Raw genomic sequence first — 20,652 nt, forward strand, 5'->3', positions numbered from 1 at the left:
AAAAGACTCTGGTCCTAAATTAATCTAATCTCTTTAAAGACTTTGATTTGATTGCCATCCCCACTCTCATCCTCTCATCCATTTAAATCCATTCAGCATTTAAACCTCTCTTGAATGGATATCACTATTCAGTTGTCTTGCAAATGGATTGAGCACTAAAACCCAGAACGAAAAAAAAAAACCACACAAACACCAGAAGTTACTCCACCACCTGTCTTATGGCATTTTCTTATGCATAAATTTATGGCACCACAAAGTTTATGGCATTTTCTACACGCTGCTCCTAAAATGCCACCTTCCTGCCACCAGCAAAACATCCCACCTTCCTGCCACCAGCAAAACATCAATGCTGCTACTAAGGACGTCAACTCTAAATTGGCTATTTCATAATAATTCTTTCCTAACAGTATTTCAAATAAGTCAAGGTACTTGAACGTTAGAACTCATCCCAGACATTTAAATTATATGACCATCTTTCAGACTTTGAATAAAAATTATTAACAAGTAATTGGGGGATGGGGTGGTAATTGTGTATTGAGGAATGAGAATTCATATGCTTTTTATAATTCCATACATTAAAGGAATCAATCCTATCCAAAAGGATCTGAGTCACATAAGAGAGACATAATAAATTTTAACTTTAGTATGATTTCACTTTTTGTGAAGAAGTTATAGCCAATGATGAAAGAGACATTTATAAGTATCACTGATTATATATAGTCACCCAAGTGGAGCCCAGCCCACCTATATCCTATATGTGTAGCATCTCATAAAAAAGCAGGTGGCTAAAATTGAACATGCTGAAATTCTAAGGCAACAGCTGCCAGAAAAGAGCTCTAAGGACTGGTCTTCACTACAACTTTCATCTCTGTTCTCAGAGTCTGTGATTGTGATGCTGACTTTTTTTCCAGTTTGCAGCCTTAAAAATTTTGGGGGACTCCTCACTGTTTCCTGACAACTCAAATAGAGGTGGCAGCAGCAACCCCTGCCCCTTCAGAAGGCGGGGGGCAGGGAGAAGCACAAATCCCAGCAGCCCAGTTACTGTGCAACTGGAGGCGTCATGAGCACTGTCTGCACCGGCTCTTCTGTAAATAGAGAGTTCATTTAAGGGTCTTTGTCCAGTTATTCAAAGCCCACTTGAACTTGCACTTACCCAAGAGATAACTTCACCCTCTGCAATCACAGTTCACAAGAAGCATTTAAGACTGTCTGACAGTAAGGACAGCCCATCAGTTGTCCAGAAAATAATCTTTTTAGGAACTAGACCTTGATAAGAAACTCACTGCCCTCAAAAGACCCAGAATGAATACTTTATGTGAAGGGTTACGTTTTGTTCCTCAATCTATGCTTGATATTAGTATGTTTTTCACACATACTTCAGTATTACCCCTATAATGCACTCAAGGCAAAACAAACAAAAATTTTGGGTGTCCCCGTCCCCCCCTCCCCGCCCCCCCCGCAAGGATGTGGGGTTGAATTTAATCTTTCTATAAGGAAAAGGTGTTGACATTAGTCTTTCATGCTGGTGCTCTGTTGATGCTGTAAGACACTTCCATGACAAGGGGCCAAACAGAAGCAAAAAATCTGTCCTCTTTTTTACCGAGACGCTTAGGATGCAGTTATACAAGTTTACTCCACATGCTAGATGTACAGACCTGTAGTAATTACAAGAAGTGAAGCTCCACATGGTGCAAGTTACTCATTGTGTCTTATATTACACCCAAAGGTCTCTTAAAAAAATTAATTAAGAAAACATTTAGCCTTTTTTATTGTGTTTACCGTAACTTATCGCTACATAGTATGCATTTGACACAATTTATGTCAAAAAATACCCCCAAAACCAGCTAAGCAAATATTTTCCTTCTTCATAGCCACTAAGGACAATGTCTGCATGTTTCCTCTTAATATACTTGTTTCAGTCTTGTCAGAATGAGCCAGATCTAATTTTTTAACCCTTGTCAACGATTTCCTAACGATACATTCATTAAGAACACAAGTGACTGTTGAAGCCAGTCGGGTTACAGTTTCTACCACAGAACCTTAATGCCCCCCGAATGGAAGGGGATAGCTTGGGCACAGTCCAGTCACAACAGATCTCAAGTGAAAGCAAGTAGCATATAGAAACATTAGGGAAAAGGGAGGGAGTGAACTTAATGCATGTGGCTCTGTATCATAAAGGGTCATCCTAAGAACCCTCAGAGGAAGAACGTCCCTGCATTAAGAGTTAAGTACTTAATTTGATTTGAAGAGGGGGAAAAAAGTCACAGAACTACTCACATAGATTTTACCCCATGTTAGCACTGACAGCTGCCTTCAGCTTAACTAATTTTCTTCAGGCAAAAGTTCTACATATTACACATACTAACTAGAAAGCTTTGGGATTTCTTTCAAAACAGAGGTAAATGATTCACTTATACAAAGATTCACATATGCAGCTGCTAAAAGCTCCTCCAGCCCCGCAAAAAAAACAAAAACCCCCACCACAAAACAGACTATAGTTCATACTTTAAATTAGAGGACTGAACAGAATCGAAAATGAGTGTAGCTATCATAATATGAAGACAATGGTCAAATGGCACCTATTATTCAACCATCAGTTGGTTTCACATTCCTTTACTCATGTATTTTATCCGTATCATCTTATCTACAGAAATTGCACTTTGGATTTGTGACACATCTCTGTGGTTTATTACATATAATACAAGTCAGACTGTAATCATCTGACAATTAGGAAGAACAGCTGCAACCACCACTGAAATGAACTAGAGCCATTCTGCGCACAGGCAGACAGTGAGTTTGATACACACTACTAACGTAAGAAATATATTTTATTTATTTATTTATTTTCCTATTGCAGCATTGCATTTTAACGTTCTAATGTACAACCAACTCACAACATCAGGCTGACTTTTAAAGACAACGGTAGCATCCATGTTCTGCCCAGAAAAAAGCTAATTCTATGTATTCCTATCACAAAGCTGTTACCATTGAATGTAAGAGACAAAGCAACAAATTTGGACAAAAGCAACAACTGAGAAAAATCAGTCCTTCCTGGTCATGAGTTAAGGCATCTCTCTGATGACAGGAGCTGTCAGGAACAGAAGTCTAATGGCCTCATGATTAAAACAGCATTGAGGGGCTAGCATCATGAAAATAATGACCTGTCATATCAGCAGAAGAAAAGCTGCTGCTTTTCTTCATCAGAAAGGGTGGGCTTACAGAATGTAAATCCCCTAAGCCTCTGTTAGCTTATGTAATGAAAATTCACTGCCAGTCCTATCATCTGAACAGTACTGCACAATGCAGCCAGAAGACTGTACTCCTCCTTTTCTGTTTGTTTAGTTTGCTGGGTTTTGGGTATGGTTTTTTTTTTTCTTTGTGAACTTTTTCATTCACAAGTCACAACTGAAATTATAAAAGCACACAAGACTGAAATTACTGCAATATTGCAGAGATTTATATATCTATATTATCAACCAAATAACCTAAATCTCTTCTGAGATACATGCATGGATACAGTTTCCATGTAAATTGGAGTTTGTGTTCACTTTGGAAAGGACACTGGTATTCTTACCATTCTGCCCACAGAAAGGGTTGCAATGCAGATGTAGTAGAACTACACTGTTGAGAAAATCATTAGCCGTATTTCAAGCAATGCAGAGATGAACTGCATAAATTTCAAGCCCACCACAATTGTAAAGGCAGGACAAAAACCACCTGGAGAAATACAGGCAAAATATCAGAAGTTTATTCTAAAACACCTATAATTTAAACTTTGTTTCGAAAACATATAGAACACAGCAATCGTGCTTAAGACTGGTGAGAATCAGCATGATCAGAACTCTGCTGGTTAATGTTGTTCCAGGCGTGTCTGGGTCAGGATGGCTGGTCATAAACATAGAATTTGCTGTAATGCAAATGTTCTACCTTGGTAAATACTGTTAATTGAATTGCAGGTAAAAATGGAGTGGAAAAAAGCCATACAGGATCACCCCGATTCAGATTCAGGGAAGTATTTAAAGTGGAAGCTAGAATGATACCTTCAACATATCTGTAAAATGGGATATTTGCTCTAGATTAAAAGACCTCACATAACAGCTTGAAATGTCAGAACTGATGTTGGAGAAATCCAAGTGTGGAGGCCAGGCAAGCCAGATATAAGGCAAAAACTTGCCATAGCTTCAGGATATATCTAGGACATCATATTTACCACCACCATTGTTTTCCTGTTACAGAACTATGCTAAGGAAAAAGTCTTATGTAGTTGGATATGGTTTTGTTTTATTTTTTCCAATATGTGAGAAACATTTGAATTACTATGAGACTTAAAAGCTGCTAATTACCTTAAACTAATATAGTCCAGTGTTTTCTCTCATTGACTCCATGAGCTGACAGTACAAGGTGTTAGAGCCTACAGCAATGATGGAGACTGTGGCATTGCACAGAATGTGCACCTTAAGTAGGTAGAGTGGCAACGACCACTGCAGGTAACTCGTGAGGTCCTCTCATACACTACAGATGGGAGAGAAAGGTGTCCTGGTGCAAACTGTACACTGTGGCACAGAAAGTCTTAACGTTACCAGGTTGTACTTTTTATCTAGTTTCGGTCACAGGTCAGAACTAAAGGATCAGGTCACTGTAAGGTACAGAGTTACAATACATTAAATTTCATACCGTATTATGTTCTGTCCTTTGTCATATAAATGTGCCTTTGGAGGGGCTGTTGAGTGCTCTACAGCAACAATACTGGTTTGTGTGTTTCAAGATGGCAGAAACAGCAGAATAACAAGTAGTATGGGATGTAGTCAATAAAACCCCTTAGCTTTTCTACAGAAGGTACTGGAAAAAATATTATTTTATTAGGAAATATAAGAGATAAGAAATGCAAGATACAACTTATTATTCTGATAACTGGTAAATTACTTGGCTTGTGTAGAATTGTTTTACATAGTTCAGCTCCCTGTGTTAGTTATTTCCTCAACTGGTCAATTATTTATACTCCCTTCATGTCCAACAAAGTACACTTTCTCTTCTTTAACCGAGTTTGGTCCTGAATTTAAATTTCATAGGAACCCTAGCTATAGTGCTTTTTTATAAGAAAAAAAAAACCAAAACAAAAAAACAAAAAACAAACAAGCCAACAATACAACCCTCTTCTTCAGAGGGTCATATCTTCCAAGCCAAAAAGCCCAACGCAACCTCAAAAGCACACGTATCAGGGAGTGCATTCGTACAGCTTCCTGGTACCCCTGCACAAACACAAGCATGGTAAGATTATGACCGAGTAAAGATTATGAGTGACTTATTACTGTTTCTTAACTTGACCAGTACTTTTGTATTCAGCACATTGTTTACTTGAATAAATATACTCCCATTGAAAGGCTATTCTAGTTATAACATTAAAAATATTTTAACTTATCTTACTTTTTTCTTTGCAAGCGGACAAATGAGTCACCCTACCTGGATTTTCTTTCACTTGCTGCTTCACTCTGCCATATGCAAAGGAAGAAAAAGCAAGCTAAGTTTTCATTTAAAGAAAAGAATTATTGTGCAAAGACAGTGCACTCATCTGAGCAAACATATGTTTATAGTACTGGGTATTTTAATTATATTTGACATGGCCTTGACAATTACTCCCTTCAGAATTATGAAGGAAAGGTATCTGCCAATCTGTTATGAACCTCAGCTCCCGAATTAAGTGCAAGAGTAACCTCTAAGAAATTTGTTGATACAAGATATAAAAAACCAGCTGAATATCAGTTAATTAGAAGAAATGAAAGCAAGAATCAAATCAAATATTATACAAGGTACTCAAAATAAAACCCCAAACAGAAAAGCAAAACAAAAAAATACTTTGAAAGATTTGTGTGAAATACCTCTCCAGGAACACAAAAGAGGATATGACATTCAAATGACAAATTTTACCTGTTCCTTTATTTACTGAAAAGAGTTTAAACAATGTACCACTATTCACACATTGGGATTTTAACGATGTGTTGCTGTGATGGCAGACAGATACAGGATACGAGAGTTTAGTATCTCTCCCCCTTCACACACCCACAGGAAGTGTATATAATGTCAGCTCCTATGGCCTCACAAAATATCCAAACCACGATCCATCAGATAGCTTGGTTCAAAACTACATCCCTCCTGATGCCTGTTACGCCATGGTTGTTTCTCTCCTAAGCTACAAAGCCTTCAGCTGTGAATCATAGGAAGGAACTACAGATTCCGTAAGTCCCACAGAAACCTGTGCCAGTGATTGAGAATGCTTACTGAGGCTGAGAAAAAAACCAATACCATTGAAGAATGTCAATAATGTCAACTAATGCAATACTGTAAGTGTTGTTTTCCATACAAAACAGAGAACTTTACCATTAAAGGCCATTAAAATATTGTGCAGTAGGGAGGTAAGTTTTTTGTGGGGGGTGTTTTTGTTGTTTTGGGTTGTTTTTTTTTGTTGGGGAGGGGGTGGGGGTGGGTTTTTTTGTGGGTTTTTTTTTGTTTGTTTGTTTTGGGTTTGGTTTTGGGGGGTTTTGTTTTATTTTGTTTGTTGTTTGGGGTTTTTTTTAACAGGACATTGTACTTTCTGGTCATGACCTGATTTCCACTTCAGGTAACCTGCTTACCTAAATTTTCCCTGGAAAATTAGACATTAATTCCTCTAATATTCTGTCAAGAGTATATTCCTAGATGTCAAAACTGTTATTTGAGACAGAGATAAAATATTTCACATTTTTGTATCATAATATATCTGTGGCCCAGATACTGAATGCAGAAGGAAAAATGGGGGGACCCCAAAGATTTCAAGCATAAAGTCTTTTTCTAGTACTGCAAAAGAGAATCATAAACTAATATTTTAATAGATGCATTTTATAAACATACTGACATGCAGGTGTCAGACTTTTGCAAAACTCAAGCAACACCTTTGCTCCATCCCCCTACCTCCCGTCAGATTTCTCTAAGTTAAGGGAAAAGTAACTTACTTGCAAATGTCGTCTTCTGGGTCCTCAAGCCCAAATTTTTCATCAAAGGTAAGCTGTATCCATACATTTTCATCTACTGCTACTAATCTCCACACTAGTACAGTATTGCGTGGGTATGTGTGTGGAAACTTGGGGCTGTGAATACTTCCATTAGTAGTCACAGTAATTATCTTCTCATGCTGAGGATCCTGCACACCTATAGTAAAGACAGAAAACAGATGCATCAGTACTTACTTCTTCTCATTTTCCTGCAGTTTTTGTTAAGTACGCACAGCTACAGACACTTTGGTTTTGTTTGCTTTTCTTCACCTTGCAAGGAACGTAGCTCAGAAAAGCTACATAGTGACAACAACCCAAAGTTATTAAGTGTACCTTTGCTGGCAAAAAATGATTCAAACCCAAGCCTCAACTGCTGTTCAGAAAGCAGAACAGAAGTTCAAGTGCAAAAACCTGCATGCAAGACTGGAGTGCTCACAGAAGCCCAGCAGCCCAAGGGACCACACCATGCAGCCTCCCGATGGATTCAGATTGCACAGGGATCATACGAGCGTACAGGGAGAGGTCTGCTCACACCTGCCACAAAAGGGATGGTTTAAATTTGTCTCTTGTTAACAGAGACTGTCCTACACTTATTGAGTCCAATGATAAGCATTTTGATGACTACCTCCTTCCGGAGGGCCGTATCAGCATAAAGTTATCCCAATACAGGAATGAAACTGGGACAGGCTTGGGAAAGTCACCAAGTGTAAGAAATTAGGCATTTACTGACAAGCCTCAGTCAAGGGCATTCCACAAAAATCTTCACCTCACTGTTAAGACTAAACAAATGTAAAATTAAATGACTGTTTTACAATGCAAACAAATTTACAGCAGCAAATTTCAGAAGACATAAGCCAACTACACTTGATCTTTAAAGCACACAGTAACACTGAAACTACTGAAAAGACCTTGTCAGGTTATGAATCCGTAACTGTGAGGAGTTACCAAAAGGCAAGGACTCCTTCGGTGAGCAGCAGCTGTGCCTTTCAGAACCCCAACAGCTCTCTCCACAGTAACTCAAGGAACCTCATTCTCAAGTGCCCAGTGTTCACAGGAATTCACATCCAGCAGCTTGGAATCGACTCGTACTGGGTATTCAGCTGCAAAAAAACCAGGCACTGACCTAATCTGGATGCTTTTTAACATTGTGACATACACCGATGAGACCTCTAAACCATAAAATTTAATTCCATAAGCACATCAAATGGAAAAACTCTCCTTATGCTAGAGCACATGGCTTTGACTACCTTTGGCTTTGTCAAAAAACCCGTATACACTCAGGCTTGACATTTCAGTTAGTAAACCATAGGATTTCTCAGAGTTACTTATTAAAATCTTTAGTAACAAGATAAACTTGTAGTTTTGTACTGGAGAGTTATCAGTATTACTTTGTTTTCAGCTATTCATTGTCTCTTTCAGTTGGATACTTTATCTTATTTTTCTGATTTTTTTTTTATAATCAGTACTATGACAAACATTCATTTGAAGCTATGTAAGACATATATGCTTCTGTCTACAATGAAAATACACATTGCAATTGTACCTTATTATAGCTACACGTAAAGGCTGACAGCTAAATGAATGCAGTACAAGAAAAAAAAAAAGGCCATGGAAACAGCATTTCTATTTTAAAAGAATTAATCTGCACTTAAATATAATTTAAAGTCTGATGGACTTTTGCCTTCTATTCTTTTGGACTTGTGCCTTATACTTGCGGGATGAAAATGGTGAATTTTCTTTTAAAAGGAATCGCTGCTTATATAAAACTGGTTAAGTGTGGTCTTGCCAGTATCCACACATAGTTCCAGAGCACTGACACTCTTGTGTACAAATAAGAGAGGATAGCATGCAGTAATAAGAAAAAAAGCACAAAAAAAGGCACAAAGACCTGATTCCAAATTCAGACACTTCACTGGGTTTTTGTTAGCTGAGTCACAAGCATTTTTCTGTAATGTATAGTATGTCAGCTCAGAGCTGCATGCTAAACACACGAGCCAACAATAATAAAACTGACTTTCCCAGAGATTAGTCCACCAGAGTGCTATTTCCAAAGTATGCAAAGGACCACCATTTCAGACAAACATGTCAAAGTGTGGTGTCTGACGGCACTATAGTCATGGGTTCCTTTTTTCTTTCAAAGCACACACAGGATTACAAACCATGTTATATTTTACAAAATATTAAGTGTTTTCTTTTGTATCATCAGGACAATGGTAACAGCAACATCGCAAGTAAGGACTGTACATAGTCCAGGCATATCAATTGAGAAGTCAATGAAAAGGGGCAAAAGAAAGAAAAGGCATGTAGCAATTTAGGGAACAGAAGTTGTGGCATCTCCAGTACATTCAGCTCCTCCATTTATAAAGGAAAAATATCTATTTACTTTAGCACACAACAGTGTTCCATGAACATATCAAATTCCCACACACACCACTTGCTCCATTTCAAATATTTGCTCTCACACAGTGGAATTCCTTCTCTTACAAAAGAATTATTTTGTATGACTACAAAGGAAAGTAATTGCTGTCACTGGAGAATGAAGCTGCTTATTTGTCTTCAGATAAGCCGGAATATTCCTTTTTAACTCTTCTACAAAAATTGTACCATTGTACCTTACCAAGCTAGCCTTTTCCTGAGTTCATGCATGTTATGAAAATTGCTTTTGAGTAAACTGAGTGAAGAGCATATCTACCTGAATGTGGTTGAGACTACAGTCTCTATTATTTGTGGAATTACTTTGTAATTCCTAACTTTCTTTTAGGGATAAATCAGTCCAAGTTACACTTAAAAAGGGAGTAAGTAACAAGTTCAGTCAGATTTACAGCGGTCAGCTGTATAATTCCAAACTATACACATTGCTGCCATGATCTGTGTGCCTTTGTATTTCAAGCTATCCCCTCCCCCCCCCCCCCAAAAAAAAAAAAAAAAGAGGGAAAAAAATGATTATTACTGTACAATCAGCATTGAACAACCTTGAAGAATCAGTTTAGGCAAGGACTGAAGTAGGCAAGGCACCACTGCGGTCAGGGGGCAACAATTCCACACAAGGTAAATGGGGGCAGAAAAGGACCAAAACAATTAGTTGCATCTTCAATAAAAAGCTTCATCAGCAGATGGGAAACGGAGATCACCCACAGGAGAACGTCCTGGAAACAGGGCACACTTGATGGGAAAAATCCCTAAGCCGACCCAAGGATACAACATGGTTGTACTTATTAGGAAAGGAGAGCACACACTTCACACAGCCTTAAGCTGAAGAATGAGCCACCGCAGTCGCCTTTGATGTGGTACAAGATGCTATCACCAGATTTATATATCTATCAATACAGAAAGTCTGCCCCTGAAAATTACAAGATTCCAGGCATTCTGGAAGCACAGCAGTGCCTAACCCTTCCGCCGACGTGGTAACACAGATGAAACCCCACAGTATCACCAAAGGGATCAGCAGATGCCACTGTAAACTGAAATTAAACCCACTGACTAGACAAGCTCATTCCTGCCTGCTTCAAAGTAGGTCTCTTCCCCCATGGGCACAACACATTTCAAAGATCAGCACTGACACTTTTTAAATACAGCAAATACCTCTTTCTTAGTACATTGCAATCACTACATTGTAGTAAGGATCACGGGTGGGACTCGGACAAACCGCACGCAGCTCAGAGACGGATGAGGAGCTGCGCACCACGGGTACGGGAACGGCCTCGGCACTGAGCCACGTCAAAGGCTGATTCACTTCAGAGGTCACACAGTACCTTTAAAACTGATTTTTAAAGCTTTCTTCCTAAACCTACACTGATTTCACAACAGGATGACAGTACCGCTAATCACACACTGTTAATGTTACTTGCTTAATTTCATTCAATAGCCCTTAATTATGACCACCAACTTGCAGGCCTTTAGAAACAGCATTAGCAAATGTATGGCTATCTCTGCTTTAAAAAAAAAAAAAAAAAAAAAAAAAAAAAAAAAAGCGGCCAAATTCAAACATATGAACAGTTTCAACTCTAAACATTTACCGATTAACATCAGAACTTTTCCAGATATACAGTAACGTTGCAGTATGTGCAAGTCCTCTGCTTTAAAACTCAGAAACAAAAGATGACAGTAACTAGTTCATTACCACAGAACCTCAGAGGGAAGCAGGTTTTTTTAATTAAAGTAATCAAAAGGTTTTCCTGACAACATTCCCATATAATTTTTACAACACTCCACATATGTACAGAAACCGACACTTTGTAGAATAAATTCTTTGAAATGGAACATAACATGCCATTTCTTCCTCTTTCACCAGACTTTCAAAAAGCAGTATGCCTACTCTCAGTAGCAGTAACTCATGGCGTACAGGGCTACCTCCTTCTGCCCTCTTCCTCTGGTTCAGCTGCCTCCGGGCACTTCTTAGCTATTATCTGGATGTAACAGTCAAAAGGAAATTTAACTCTTTTGCTGGGTACAAAGGAAAAGCTGGAAAATCGCCTGTTATTGGCAGAAAATTGAAGACAAATAGCACTGTTTGACATAGGGCAAAGCCACTCAAAATCATAAAATGCTGCTTTGAAGGGATCTCTGGAGACCTCCCGTCCCAGCTCTTGCCTGGGTTACAATTCCTGCTCACACCACGGCAGGTCACCCACTTGAGGGTTGGCATTTTCTAGCCAATGCTCACATCTCCTCATGGATGGAAACTCCACAGTGCCTTGGGATAACCCGTTCCAGTGCTGTACTATCTCCCTGGGTAAGATGTTTTTCCTAATGTCCAGTCTGAACCTCTAGAGCTGCAATTTCTAGCCATGAGGTTTTCCGGGTTCATTTCGGTTTTACAGCCTGTGCTTCTACCAGGAAGAGTTTAACTTGGTCAGCCTTGCAACTACCCTTCAGGGAACTGGGGGGCTGCTATTAGACTGCCCCATAGCCTTCTCTTCCCCAGGCTAAACAAGCCCAGCCTCCTCACGCTTCACTCACTGCCTGCCACCAAGCAGATGCTGAGTCTTCAAGCCTGGCCAGCCAGCCAGTTTTCAACCTACCAAGTAGTCTGTTCTTCCCAACCGCTGTGCCTCAAGTACCACAAGAAAACCTTTTGAATCACACAGTGTCTGTTTTCATCAGCAGCTTTTTCAAGCAGTGAGAAAAGAAAACTTCAGACAGACTTGCTGTAACTCCTAAGATAGCTTTCCTAAGTAGAAAGTGGTTTGTGGCTTTTCTGGGTTACATCACTAGCCTTTTGTGGACTTTAAATTTGGAGTTGCTTTTATGCTTTGATATAGCTACCTATTTGGAATCTTGACATGATTCTTTAGCTATTAGAAATAACACAGAGAGAAGTGCACATACCCATAGTACCTATACACAATATATATATATATATATATACACACACACACACACACACACATATATGACCTGTCAATTATTGCAGCATGGCAAATTCAACTTCTACCCAAAAATCTGCTAATTTACACAGGTACTTGTTACCCAAATTAGCAAAGTAACAAATACAATATATTAATTATGCAAAGTCACAAAGTAGAAGCATGTACGAGAAATATTACATCTTGTTTAGATTACTCCTCCCTCTGACACATACTTACCTCACACACTTGAAAAGGCATGTAAAAAAATTCCAGTTCACACAGCTCAAGATGAATGTATAAAGGATTGTACTTGTGGGTTTTTTTAAAATCCTACAATTTAATCTATTCCTTTTTTCTTCAGTTACTATTTTGAGTTCAAACTTGTACTGTTACCTTAGGCACTGAATATCATACACTATTTAACTGCTGGCTAAAGGTCTTTCTGCTGAAGCTATGTAAAGAACATTATGTGACACAGATGAAGTAAGCGGAGAAGCAAAAGCTTTCTAATCGATCTTCAGGAACCCTCAGCTTTGGCAGTTGGCCCAAGAGGGAAGGACAAAAGGGGGTGGGGGGGAAGACATCATTGGAGAGCAAAGCATGGAACTGCAGTAAGAGATTAATAAAGTTTCCAAACAGCTGCATGACTTAATGTCTTGCAGAAGATAATCATGACTAATCATATACTAACAAACCTTCTTTATTCCAAATTGCATCAAGAAACAAAAATGAGTTTATACTTTTACTTTACAAGTTTATACCTTATAAACGTCAAGTATTCTGCCAGCACTTTGCCTAGAACTCTGGCTTCTGCTCAAAGAGGATGGCAATTAAATAGCTTTCTCGTGCACGGTAAATCTTCTTGCAATACAAGTAACCTCTATGGAGATCTGTTTTCAGACCAAACTCTTTTGGAAGGCAGTCTTGGTCCTGAACTTCTCAATATCTTTTAAAACTAGATGAACACTACATTTTAGCCAAGACAAAGAAATCCTTTTGCTGAATGTTAGATGAGGTAACTGTTTGGTGTTATCACTTGTTCTAAGATCTAATTATTCTAGAGTGTTTCAATAAGCATTTATTCCAATGTCCACAGGTAAAGTCGTGTCTGCAATGGAATCAGTATTAAAGCTCCTGCTGACTCTTGAATACGAAAGGAATTCCATCTATACTAAATACATAAAGCTGTTACAATAATTATTTTATAATGGATCGCAATAATATAATCTTTCTACTTTCAGTCATGGGCCAATAATTATCCTGAAATAAATAGGATTATTAGTATGTTCCATATTCATAAAATAAATACATATTCTAGTCATTCAAAAATTAACAAATAGCTCTGCAATATGACAGTTCGCACTTAAACTTATTATAGTAATTCCCTTCTTTTCTCTTATGGATAGAAGAAATGTCAAGCTGGTCCTTTTTATAATAATTTTTCACATTTGTTCTTGCCTCATTTTTTTCCTTAATAACAATATTATATGGTAAATAAGCATAATGTAACATACAGACTCTCGTCAAGGACTGCTGCCTATCTCCATCCTCTTCCATTAAACTGCTAGCTTGCGTGACCTGAGTCACCTCAGACAGAAAAGGCATCACTTCAGGGAAGAAAATTCTAGCCTCTTCCCCTGACCAAAACCATTTAGCTATTTAATAAATTAATCCAGAAGCAAGGGTTGTTCTGGAGATGCAAATGAAGAGGCAAGGATATAACATTTCCAGCAGAAAGTGCTGTGGAAGTTTTACAGGCACTGTATTATAGTTAGTTCCAGTAAAAATGGAATTATTTGTAGATGCACTGCTATAGAGAATTGTGAAAATATTGATAACTGTAAGAGCACATATATTTAAAAGATTACAGACTGGGTATAAAAAAGTCTCATTGACAAATACAGGCAGAATAACACACTGAGAAGCTAATCTTATTCCACATCTGTACTTTGTAAGCGATAAGAAAACACATCAGGCTATCACTGATGCACAAAGTTTTAATTTTTAATGCTATTGTCTGAAGAAATATTATCCAGGAGAATAACTCTTATTCTTTATTTTTCATTAGTCGTATATGGTTTGGATAACAGCTGGGCATTTGACTCTCATCTATATACTATTACTGTATTAGAAACAGTAGATGAATCATTCAAAGTTCACCAGCCAGGATGAATGAGACAGAACTAAAAATACCTTTTGTATGCACAGCAAAAGAACAGCTGCTTATACCCCTACTTTTCTTCACTTTAAGTTATTTACAATTCATTTACATTTACAGTATGGTCTCCAAATGCCAAAGTAGTATCTGGAACGGTGATGACAAAAAAAGAGCCATAACAAATGTGTAACTACTCAAACTAATACTGTAGCTCTCAAGTAGGGAGGGATGGAGACAGAAAGATTGGAAAGGAGAGAAAAAAGAGAGGAAAAGGCAAAACAGGAAAGAGACTGTTATGTGTTAATTACCCCCCCTGTCTTTTCAAGGATTGGCAGATAGTAAACTGCTCCGTGATCACAGTATCAAGGGCAGACAACAGATACTATCAGCCTAAATAGCTGACCTTCACCCATCAACAGCATGAGCTCATCATGATTTCACCGTCTTCCCTACAACAGAATTACTTCTTCCACTTCCTCATCCTCTTGTAAGACCTTGTCAACATTTTTCTTTTCTGCTATATTCCAGAGCATCAATTGACTACATATTTTTTGATGTTTTCTGTATCTTACTTTCTCTTCCCCTGCGGAAGGGGTGTTTTACATATTCTGCACTGACAAGTCCCTCTGTACCAAACCATGTGAATAGATACTGAAAACTTCCAAAGTTGAAACAAACCCTAACGGCATACGGCAACGGATCCATTTTCCAGTTGTAGCTTGTAGAAGACCAAAACAGCAGAAGGTTCAGTCTTATTTAATAACGAACAGGTAAAATGAGTAGTCCTCAGTGAGTTAAGCTCAGAAAGGGACATGCTTTTGAAAGCTACTTACCCAGGTTTTAACAAACATGATTAAAACAGTGACATTAGGAATTGCAAGTGTCCTTGGAAAAGTACAACTTACTATACATGAAAAATGTTGTCAATAGAAAAGACATGCTGTAAGAGTTAATGCTGAGACAGACCACGAAGCAAAAATTAACAGTAAACCAGGAAAAAAGTTGCCCAGCTGGAGAAATTTATACCTACTAAGAGATAACAAGGTTATATTTTTAGACTCTTATGTGTTTGGGAGGGTTGGGTAGAAAAAAAATGGTGAATATTTTCAAATATGTAAACCTTTCCAGTTCTGCTACTCAAAATAGGTATTTTTTTCCTACAGGAAACTGATTTAGCAAAGCTTTGAAAAAACAAATTAACTAAATTCTTAAAGGTAAACAAACACTGACAGAAATTGTAACTAAAAATGGTATCTATGGCAACAGCAGCAACTCAAGTGAATGTGAAAAACATCACATATAAATGCTCAAACCCAGCACTTCCAATTTGGTTTCGATTTTATTACGACAGCACTTACAAGCTACATCCAAAATTAGCTGTGTTAGTACTAGAGACCACACACATATCCACATAGCATCAGTCAGTCTGTCTGTAAAGACTGTACATACCAGCCAAGGTAGGCAGGGACGGGAAACAGAGCAGTATTACCCTGACTTTCCAGGCTCTGCATGGCACAGAGTGCTTAGAAAAGCAAGAAGATAATTTCAACAAAACCATGAAATTAACCTGGATCTCCTTTCATCTCAATTAAAAGCCTGAGTTTCAACGCCATCCTTAAAACCCATGTGTATCTCATTTTCTAATACTAGATATGGCTCGATCTATGCTTTTAAATGCATGTGATTCGTGTCCTTTACAGAAAAATTCTTTAAAATCTGATCCATTTGAAAATTTCACTTCTCGATCTTAAGTCAGACACTGTTGAAAAGCAACGCTTAATTTTATTATGCCACTTTTCTTTATGGTTCCTTCAGTTTATATTGTGCAGCACTTGTTAAGAACAAATAGTAGTAAACATTTGGGGAAAAGATTATCCACGGTCCATGTGGAATTCGGTCTGAATAAACAGACTCTGTGGATACGGTATGTGTTAAACAGCTACATCTTCTTTTAGATATTATTTAGAATGAAGAATATAATCCTGTCTTGATCATGTTTCAAGACAGGGAAGGAAAAAAAGAAAAAATAAAAACATTACCCTAATCTTTAGAAATAACAGTCATGAAATGGTTTTGTTAGCTTTCTTCCATTGTTTTGCTATTTGTGTGGGGTTTATTTTTTTAATTCTTCACACAGTAGAGCACTACAATGACAGCAATTCAAACATTTATGAATACGATCAGTCATATTTCAAGTTCTGAAAAGTATTGTTAAAGATAATTCTGAAAAGCATTACTGCTTAGATACATGAAAATATAAATCTGATTAACATTTTTCTTCAGAAAATTACAGTGACAAGTTATGTAAGAGGACACATAAAAGAAAACCAAAGACTGAAAAGTTTTGTACACTACAATTGAAAGTGTGACTGCAACACATGTAGGGCTAGTTTTAACCACACAGTAAGAGTAACGATCACAATGAAACCAATCTGACATCCAGTTCTCTATCAAAAATGCAGAGGGCCCTAAGCAAACTGCAATGTTTGTGCCAAACTCTTGGTACAGAAATAACACTGCTACCGAAAAATCCAAAAAACCAGCTTAAAGCTGCCTCAGGCTTGCATTACATGTACAGAAAATGTACCTCCAACATATCCCTATGTTAAAAAGGCAAGAGAAACAAAGAAAGTCCTATAAAGAAATTATTTGGCATCTGCTTATGTATTTTCTGAATGGGACTATGCTATACTTCCAAATTCAGAGACAAAGAAGACATTACATCTTTAATATCCATTAGAGCAAAACAGGATTTTAGCTGGTATTAGACTTCTAAAACAAAGCTTTTGGAAGAAATTTAACGCCTTCGTCTCATCAAAATTTGGTTGTGAGAAGATGATGTGGCAGAAAGTGGTCATGCAATATCAATACCAATCTGCAGAGATGAATACAATGCAACTTTATTGAAATGGAAGAACTTCAAGCAGACAGAACTCAGGACAAAATCAAACTTGAGACACCTTTTTTCTAGTATCATCGTATGGACAATTAAATCATGCAACATTTTAGAAAAGTTCTCTTCTGAAGAAGATTTGCATATCTAGAAGCAATTAAAAAAGAAAGCACAAGTTCAGCTACAAAAGACAGCCTGTCTTTCTGCAAGGAGAAAGTGAGAAGGTTTCGTAAAGTATAAAATTGCCGTCTGGAGGGATAATATTTTACATCTCCTGTCAACACACATCTCTGATCCTGCTGGTTATTGAACTTGTGTACGTGAACACCAAGGATATCTTTTATATACAGACCACAATGGCAAGCAATCAATATTTAGAATAAGTGATAGGAATTTTCTTTAAGATAGGATAATATTTCCAGCTTCAGTGAGAGAACTCTTGCCATTCTCTCCAATGTTAGATAAGCAAAATACATGCCATTTTCAGTTAATTGCAAGTGGTATGGGCCTATCTGAACCGTCAGCCCTTATTCACACCAGGGACTTCATGGAAGTCAGATTAACATCTGCTCACATTCGTACAGCATCCATCCTTACTTTACTCTGGCCTTTCTATTTTTCCAAAGACAGACCACAAAGACATACTTCAGCAGCCATAACAGACCTATGTCCCGTAGCATGTGCAAATGCAGTCACCTATTTTCAGTAAAACTGCTTCAAGTATAGCAGGTATCCTTGAGAAGGACTAGCAGCAAGGCCTGAAGGACCATCACAGTCACAGTTTATACCACTGAAAAGTTTACATGCAGTGCTGTGATCTTCAGAAACCTATTGGTATAATGATTCATTCCCCAGTGCTGCCATTGTTCACCTTATTTCACCTGTTAATTTAAGATTTTACTTATTCACATAGAATTTATTACTTATTTCACACATGCAGCTCAAGCTTTTATCATTAGGTACTCTGACTTTTTTTTCTGACTACCTCTAATATCAAAATCTTCTTATAGTGTTATGTTTAGCCCAAGATCAAGAAGCCTTACATGGGATCATCTGAAAGAGCTCCACAATTGTAAAATGAAAGGTGAGATTTGAAATTTACGTCACTCCAAAATCCCTTGTTTCAGATAAGGTTCCCGTTTGTCAGCCTTTTTAAAACTACCTAAGGAAACTGCCTGTGCTGTTCCCAAGGATCTTGGCAATGCTGTACAGAGATGTATTCCTTTAACATAATTTGCTCGATCACAGCACCACATGAAAAGCTGCTGTTCAGCTTGAAATCCAGCATGCCAGGTATGCTGCTTTCCACAAGCCTTATCCTCAGTGTTACTCAGGATCGTGGTTAAGTAACAGTTCTGTATACTGCCAGATCTGTCACTATACCTCTTTTCAAACTTGAATCCTCACCAAACCATCCATAACACTCTTCAAATTCTTTGGAAAACACATACAGGCATATGGGAGGGTTGGGGGAAATCAATGGTTAAAATGCATTTTGCACAATACCCCTGTACTTCTGGAGAACAAGCAAACAGTATAAAATGAAATCAGACCCTTAGACTTAGGAGCACACTTAGTAGCTTGACGACTGCCCCTAGGGGACCGGCTTAGTTCAGACCACATGGCTTTGGTTTAATATTCAATGGTAGCACAAACAGTGACACACCTCAGTAACGGTCTCTTGCCCAAGGTGGCTATTAGAAGTCCATCTGTCCACCAGTAAGAGCTGCTTCACTAATAATTTATCCTAGGTCAGCTGTAAGCTAGGTCAGGATATTTGATGAAAACCGCTTTACAGTCTCTTCACACACTTTTCAGAAGGTGGTTTGGATGCCTGTTATGACTGAATCTATATCGTCACTTGAACTCCTCGAGATGGAAGGTAGAACTATTCATTTCACAGACACAGAACTGCATTTGTGAAGTGTAGTTTAGGCAAGTTGAATTCAAAGTTCACATCACATTGCATGACTGTCAAAGTAAGGAAGAAATTAAATCCCAGGACTTATTTACTAAAAAAAAGTAAAATAAAAAGGATTTTGCCCTAGTTACACACTTGGAATCACTACAGAATGATTTGAGTGTAAATCCCCATGCTGTGATTGTAAAAGAGAATTATATGCTTTAAAAAAGAAGAAAACTGTAGCAATTTCAATGAATTGAAATTGTGCCTTATATTAAGGCACTGCATTTTTGTAGGGCAGAGCAGCAGGTTACTATACAGAAGTGAACAGCTTTTATAAATGTGCATCAAGATGTGGTTATTTCATTTATAATTTTATGCCTAAAAACTCCAATGTGTTCCTAACACAAGGCATTTATCAATGGTTTCAATGCTAGGTGAAGCCGGTAATTCAATTGCAAAACATACAAGACAGGAAAATCAAGCCCTCAAGCTTATGCTTTCATGCAAATTAGAATGAACAAAACAATTAATGTATGCATAATCTAATCCAGCACCACAGTTAATGAGGCATTTGAATCACTTGGTGATAAATGGTCTACAATAGCTAAACATGCATATCAAGCACACGATGGCTGGATGGCTGAAAAAGAAAGTAAATATTTTCACATCTAATCAGTTCCCCTCTGCAGAACATCAGTAATATCAGCGTCTACAAACTTTAATGGTCCATAATTTTGTTTACTTATTCCACCACAGCATGGTATGAAAAAGAATTCAATACACACAGAATATTTAAAATTAACCTAAAATTTGTTAATTCAGCCTTTATTGAAATTTCTAGCCAAATTAATCTTATCTTCTTATTTCTAGGAACCTTAGCTGAAGTCTATTTTTTTAAAAACTTGTAAAATTGAAAAAAAAAGAGAAAGGTCCAAAGTGTTATAGCAGCTGTTTGAAACTGGAGGCTTGAAGCTAAGATTATAATGTGCCACAGGTAAAGTATTATCTGCACATCAAAGCCTTGCTGCTGTAAGGAAATATGAAGCACTGGATGCCAAATGTTGACTGCCTCCACTCTGAAGCTGAGTAAGAGAGCAAAGGTTCCTAATCAAAATCAACTGAGAGCATGTGGGTATGTGGGTTGTTTTGGTGGTGGGTTTTGTTTGGGGTTGTTTTTTTTTTTTTTTGGGGGGGGGGAGGTGTAGTAGGCTTGGTTTTGTTTTAATGCAGCATATTAACATTTCTTAAATATTTCAGGAACTAAGCACAGTGAATAGTCTTGGTCTTCTGAAAAAGCAGACAAGTTAAATGATGTCCTTGGT

At 37.7% G+C, this 20,652-nt stretch overlaps 1 protein-coding gene across 1 annotated transcript in view; it reads right to left on the reverse strand.

The window, feature by feature from the left end:
• PDGFC (platelet derived growth factor C) overlaps positions 1 to 20,652 on the reverse strand; it is a 135,306-nt gene that overhangs the window by 49,828 nt on the left and 64,826 nt on the right. The window contains exon 2 of the mRNA XM_055797720.1: positions 6,987 to 7,182. Within this exon, the coding sequence (XP_055653695.1) occupies positions 6,987 to 7,182 (196 nt within the window). The remainder of the gene's footprint in view (positions 1 to 6,986; positions 7,183 to 20,652) is intronic.

Source organism: Falco peregrinus, chromosome 2, assembly GCF_023634155.1.
Source record: "Falco peregrinus isolate bFalPer1 chromosome 2, bFalPer1.pri, whole genome shotgun sequence".
Taxonomy (NCBI): domain Eukaryota; kingdom Metazoa; phylum Chordata; class Aves; order Falconiformes; family Falconidae; genus Falco; species Falco peregrinus.